The sequence below is a fragment of the Topomyia yanbarensis genome, chromosome 3, assembly GCF_030247195.1.
Source record: "Topomyia yanbarensis strain Yona2022 chromosome 3, ASM3024719v1, whole genome shotgun sequence".
Classification (NCBI taxonomy): Eukaryota; Metazoa; Arthropoda; class Insecta; order Diptera; family Culicidae; genus Topomyia; species Topomyia yanbarensis.
Window position 1 is genome coordinate 153,365,255 of NC_080672.1, and position 6,822 is coordinate 153,372,076.

Below are 6,822 nucleotides of genomic sequence, written 5' to 3' on the forward strand. Positions count from 1 at the left end.
TTTTGATTAAATTTGTTTTGTATTAACTTATGCAACTTCACATATCGTTTCTTATGCAATGAACTCGTACGGGATAGGAGCCAAAAAGACCGGCGTTGGTGGATTAACAATTACTTGTTCTCCTCGGGGTGGCGCTGGTTTACGCTTTAAACAAATTTTGGCCTTCGGGTTCTTGGTCTTGACTTCATGCCGTGCTTTGTCGTTTTCTTTAACACGACGAAGAAAGTCCTCACGGCAACGCGAAGGCTTGACGTGTTCCACGCGAACATTAATGCGCTTGGCCAGTATCTTACCACGTACACGTTTGTTCACGATAACACCCAGAGCGTGCTTGGTCACATTGTATACACGACCGGTTTTACCATGGTACGCCTTATATGGCATACCCTTGTGGACTGCACCATGACCCTAAAAATAAACAAAGGAAAACAACTGTTATCAAACATATCACCCGGTTAAATATATTGCCTTATTCTCTATTACGATGGATTGACTTAGGGGCCGTTCATAAACCACGTAGACTCATAGGGTGGACGGGGAGGGGGTCTGGCAAAAGTCTACGTTTGTCGACGAGGGGGGAGGGGGGCTCTTTGAAAGTCTACGTAGACTTTTATTTTTTGTTATTCTCGTATTACTAATTATGAATTGGATTTAAAGAGAGTTGTATTCAAAATAGCGGTCTATTCAGTATTTATGCAGAAAGTTCAAAGCTAGTACACTATTGAGGTAACTACTCGTTAAGCAACCACTCAACCCAGAACCCACGATTTTTTGGACAACCTCACACGTTGTTGTTCCTTGCGTATATTTTGATATAGTCTTGATCTAAAAATAATACAAAATGACAGTGCTAATAACGATCGCCCAAAATTGCTCTCGACGGAAGATTTTGACTGTGAAATCATCTGAGATACCCCTAGTTAGCAGACATGCATTAAATGCATGAACCATAAAAAGTTAAAAAATACAGCTGTGATACAGCTATTAATTACATAAGAAATATAAATATTTTTGGAAAGATTTAAATAGCTTCGATTCCTTAATCAAATAAGGCAATTTAGATTATCTTATTATCTTAGAAATGTTGAAATTTGTTCACGAAAAGTGAAATATGTGTGCATGTTTGGTTTATTTAGTCTAGATGATAGTACACATCGACAGTATTAATTTGTAGTTGTTTCTTATAATTTAACAATTTTGAATGCACCAGTAAAGCTCGAAAATTTTGAATGCACCAGTAAAGCTCGAATTCTGCATTGTTGGTGTAGGTCGCACTTCGGCCAAAATTTAAGCTAGTTATAGCAATATATCTTTTTACATACATTTGAGTAACTAACCTTGAAAAGAAGTATTCCGCTACATGAACGTTGGAAAGCATCTTAAATCAGTATTAATTGGTTTGATCAATCATAGGCAAAAAACCAATGTGAAAAACCTGTCTTTAATATTTAAAAAGCTTGAAATAAATCTGAACGCTAATTTTTAAGGGAACATTACAATGTGCTTCTTGCAAAAAAGTTGGTAAAAGTCTTCTAAGGTCTACTAGGGGGGAGGGGGGGAGGTGTTAAAAGTTCTCAAATTTCGGTCTACGTGGTTTATGAACGGTCTCTTATGATGTGCTTTTCACTCTAATTTCGCTTGAATTTCTTTTGAAAACCATATTTCTCTATTTCTCACACTCGAATGGATATTTAAGTGGCAACCGGGTGCATTTCATGTGTTTGTGGATTGAAATAATTCAATAGATTTTTACATGATGTTAACGTGTTGTTTTCTCAGTGTATCATAGAATTCGGCATGTTGCCAAATGGCAACAGTAGGGGGAACTGGGCCAATTCGGACCTAGTAAGGGTTAATGAGCTATAGAACTGGAACGTGTCAACCAATTTACAAATATTTTTTTTCAAAAGCCTGATCAATTGCGCACTGTTTTTTCGAAGGCGACTTTTTCGGATCTTTTACCGTATTGTGTATAAACCATAGCTGAGAAGTAGCTGGGGGTCCGAATTGGCCCACTCCCCCTGTGCATTTATGGGCTAAGAATTTCATAAGTTTTTCTATGAAACTCGTATGAGATATGTTATTGACTACCGTGTGAGCACCATACTTGACGCACGTTCAAAATTGACGCACTTTTCAATCCATTCGATCGCAATCCCTCTTTGCTTTGAATTGAATCACTTAAAATTGGCGAATCAAAGCGTGATGGCAAGTATGTAAAAATGATGATGGGAAATTTGACATTCGTCAAACTACGGTGATTTTTTTGGTATTTACGAAACCTTCACTAATATCTTCAACACGGAATCCAAAACGGCAAGGAAAACGTTAGGTAAGTTATAAAAATCTATCAAAGATATAACTGCAAAAATCTGACGTTACTTAATTTTTTGTTTTAATAACTGTTGACATTGGTTATTTTTCAGAAAAGAAAAAATGTGTTGTTCACGCGTGCCTGAGCTATTTTGGTGCATCCGGAAATTTTACCACCTTTTTCAAAATTCCCTATCCAGTGTTTCATAAATACTTTTCTACGGCTCATGTACGTACACGTCACATGACACAAATACTACATCACTCGCTGGTGGAAAATAATAAACAAAGACGGCAAAAGCAAATGGGATTGTTTTCAACCAGCAAACCGCATTAGTGTTCGTGAGACCGGTCGACAAGAACTCAATGAAAGCAGCTCTTGCACTTCTCCGGTAAGCGCCAAAACATGTTCAGCTCATTTTACTTCGGCGGATATTATTGCAAGTAAGAAAAGCTGCAAAAACCGCATATCCCTCCTTTATTGGACGAATGGATTCTCCGACGTAAGGCAGGACGTTCATGGTCGCAATATGACAAAAATAACACAACCTTTTATAATTCAGAGTAGATTTTGCAATACTTCAAAACTTCATGAACTATAACTTTACCAAATTGCTCAATAAAGTAAAAGTAATTTTTTACCATCACTTTTATATTCCATATCAAAATAATTTGTATTTACCTATAAGAATATCGTTTAGAAATTCACTTCCTTTATAAAAATTAACCCATCATCCTTTTTGTAATTGCAGGCCTGACAGACAGGTGTCTCACAACACGTTTTAGTTTTGCTTTGATTCTTCAATTAACTCTTAGTCTTTCAAACACTTTTATGCAACGTATTCACGACAGAAAAATGCTTGCTAATTACTGTTAAGCGTAATAAAAAAACAAATGGAAAAAGTCATCTGTCGAATGTGTCATTTTATCTCCACCGTAGCACCAATGCTAAGGAGTAAGTTGATTATTGTTCATCAATTTTTACTTGAAAAATCAATTTTTTGTAAGAATATCATTGATTTCGGTCCTACAGTAATTTTAATTTTACGCGAAACGCTGAAAATATCCTTAAAATCAACACCCCCATTTATAGAATATCCGTCTTTCCATTGCATTGCTTTTGTTTTTCTTAGTCTTAAATTTGCCGAAAATAGCCAAGAAAATCGATGCAGACATAATTTATTAACTAAAATCCTTCGTACGTCGCTGGAGAAAATAATTTAGAATATGCTGTGAATATTATTCAAAGCTCGTGGTTTGAAGTGGATTTAAAAAAAACGCGTTTTAGTACGCTTGGAGTTTACCTAAAAACGATAGGACAGAATTGATAATATACCTAAACAATTAGGTATTCTGTTCGCCTTCCATTTTCTGTTATATCATTTTATTTCAATAACATTTCCAAATCTTAAAAATTCTAGTGGTGTATTATGCTTTTCACCGAAGATTACCACGCGACGGAATCGATTCACTTGCGGTGGGAAAATTGGAAAATATTTGCAACTATTGTGGTACCCATTTAATTCATTAATATCCCATCCATTGGGGTGCTTTTTATGCCCCACTTGATTTTTTTAAATCCTCCTTAATTTCTTTTTGGCTCGAAACCAAAAGCCGTCCGCAAGCTGTTCATATAATGAACAATTTAAATAAATTTTCCTAACATCGCTGAATCGAAAAGATTAAATCTTTAAAATGAGTTTTGCAATCTTATCGCTATCTTGTTTTTTTGCTGCAATAACCACTCGACCAAAAAAAAAAAAAAAATTGTGTTAAAAATATTTTCAAACAACTTTTCATGTTCTAAAGTAGGTAAAATCTGCTAGAACACAATTAGCTGCGTAAGTTTGGTCGGTGAGGTACGAGTTTTTTTAAATTTTCCGGGAAATGGTATTTCGCGAAATAGTTTTTCCGGGAAATGATACATTCGGGAAATAGTTTTCCGGAAATGGTACATTCCGCGAAACGATATAAGGTACATTCCGGAAAATTGTTTTCCGGGGAATGGTATTCCGGGAAATGACGTACAACCCACATCGCTTATTGGTGTATTATGCGACTTAGCACCTTTGTGTAAACCGGGCAAATGAGGGGATCACAGATTTGCTTATAGCTCCGGCGGCGGGTTAATCAAAGCATCGTCCAACGAATCCACAGCGGCTTTGCACCGCTTCGGATTCTTGGCCAAGCCGCATCACACTAGATCCGCTGCGTAAGCTTACTTGTTAAAGCACTGTCATGAGTGTTATTATTTTTTCAGTTTATCAAACTTTGGTTATAAATTTCACATTTCCGCTCTCGGATTCGGTTTATTAATGTTAAAAAACACCCTTTAATTGCCACATAAATCTCGAGGCTTTGTTCAAAAAGACGTATCTACAATTAGTGACTCTCTATGTTTACTTTCTCTTCTGTTAATAACATAACGCTTTAATATTTATTCCTCAACTTTTAGCATAATTCGCGTCATAACCACCGTCTTTAGATCTGTACTATAAGTGAAAAGTGCTATATACTGTATGGGGATTTTCTGAGTTTCTACATAACTGCTAAATCCGAGGAAAAATCAACCTACCTTGACATCGACGTAGTCTCCTGCCTTATACACTTTTAGATAGGTCGATAGTGGAATTGTGCCACTTTTACGGAAGGGCCGAGAGAACATATCTCTGGTACCGCGGCGATAGCCTTTAGAATTGGTCATTTTGCTGATTTATAGGTGTTGTGTAAATGAACCAGAACCTGTAAAAATAAATACACACACAAATGTATATAGTTAACCATGTCTATCAAATATTGGTTTTAGATTGACAAACTCAACAAGACCTAAATGATACAACGGGCCCAAAACCCAAAACTAGAAGCAAACTAACAGGAATACTAATAAGCAGACTACTGTATTTTGGTTTCTATCCAGTCCCATAAACATATAAGATTTTCCATTAATCTATTTTTTCATAAAAAAAACTGCAGGTTATCAACTACTTTTTGTCTATAGAATGCGTTTTTTTTTCAATTGAAAAACACTGGGGCAGTGCACTGATGTACTTTCTAGCAGAAGTGCGAGTGAAACACGTCTAGTGCCTGCTCTTCTTCTAAAAAAAGCAACATCAGTGCAATCCACTGCCCCAGGGTTTATCAATGAAAAATCCCATTTGTTAAGCGGTCCCCAAAATGAACAGAAATATTCCATGGTGACAGGGCTTCTTGAAAATATTGATTCTATAGTATTCAAATTGGATTGACATATTGAAGCAGTTTAGTCAATAGTTTTTACAATATTCTTGTCTCGTGTAGGGTCCGCTTGACACGTTCTTCGCTTTATGCTGACACTGGTAGTATTATCAATATTATTTTTGATTAGGATTTATAGAATGCCTAGTTTTATTTTGTAAGCAGACCGAAATTTTACAAAATATCAGTCGAGTAGAGGGTAGCTCAGAGTAAAGCTAGTAAAATGCAGTAGTTTACTGCGGACTACGCCTAACTTCGCACTCAAAAATACCATGGAGGATAATTGCCATAATTTTAATCGACAATCACAGAAGCTGTGTCATTTCCTTTTTAAATTTGTCACTTGTACACTGTTACAATGTGCACTTGGAACACTTAAAACATCTCAAATAGTGTAAATTATCGTTAAAATAACAATTATTAGAGGAACTTTTCCAAAATACTTACTGACACCTTCACGTATAATGCAAGAAAGGTTATGTTAAGCTATAGATGTCAACATACGGGGTTGGCTGCACTGATATCCGGTAAAATGTCAAACGTATTGAAAAATTTAAGTGCGTACTCGGCGCCCCAGTTAAGCTCAGCCGGAAATGAACCGGAATTCTGGCTGGTTCCATTTCGTATTCCGGCTCCAGTGACACAACCGATTCTAGTTAGAATCGGTTGTTGCACTGGAGCCGGAATACGAACTGGAACCAGCCAGAATTCCAGTTCATTTCCGGCTGAACTTTACAGGGGCATAGGTAGCGCTATCCAGTTTTTTACGTGTCAAAATGGCGGTCTAAATTGTTCAGTTCGTAATAAGTTTCATTGCCCTTTTTTGACTATCCAGCTTTTTACGTGCCATAATGGCGGTCTAACCCGTTCAAACCATTCGGAATTTGATTCGGAATCCTGAATGGAGTCATTATGGATTCCAAATCAAATGCAACAACCGATTCTGAGTCGGAATCGGTTGTTGAATTTGATTTGGAATCCATAATGACTCCATTCAAAAAATCCGAACCGGTTCCGGAATGAGTTTAACTGGAAATTGTTCAGTTCTCGACAAACATATGATTACGGCCTAAAAGCCAACTGTCAAAATCCACTTTGAATGGAAATTCCATACATCTATCAAAGAAATGGGATACAATATGCTAGAGCGAGACCCCATGTTTCAGTCCGTGAATGCATGGAGACAGTAGCGCTTTGCTCCCTCTAGTTTGGACTTAACAAATTTGTTTGTTTTCTTTTGTTTGGACTTAACAAATTTGGAATCCATTAAAATAA

General features: G+C 36.6%; 1 protein-coding gene across 1 annotated transcript; it reads right to left on the reverse strand.

Moving 5' to 3' along the window:
- LOC131691324 (large ribosomal subunit protein eL21) lies at positions 1-6,082 on the reverse strand. The gene is made up of 3 exons (XM_058977616.1): positions 5,995-6,082; positions 4,889-5,055; positions 1-408 (listed from the first exon to the last, which is right to left on the reverse strand). Exons 2-3 carry the CDS (start codon positions 5,015-5,017, stop codon positions 52-54), a joined length of 486 nt encoding a protein of 161 aa, XP_058833599.1. The 5' UTR covers positions 5,018-5,055; positions 5,995-6,082; the 3' UTR covers positions 1-51.
- Between the last annotated feature and the right edge of the window lie 740 nt (positions 6,083-6,822).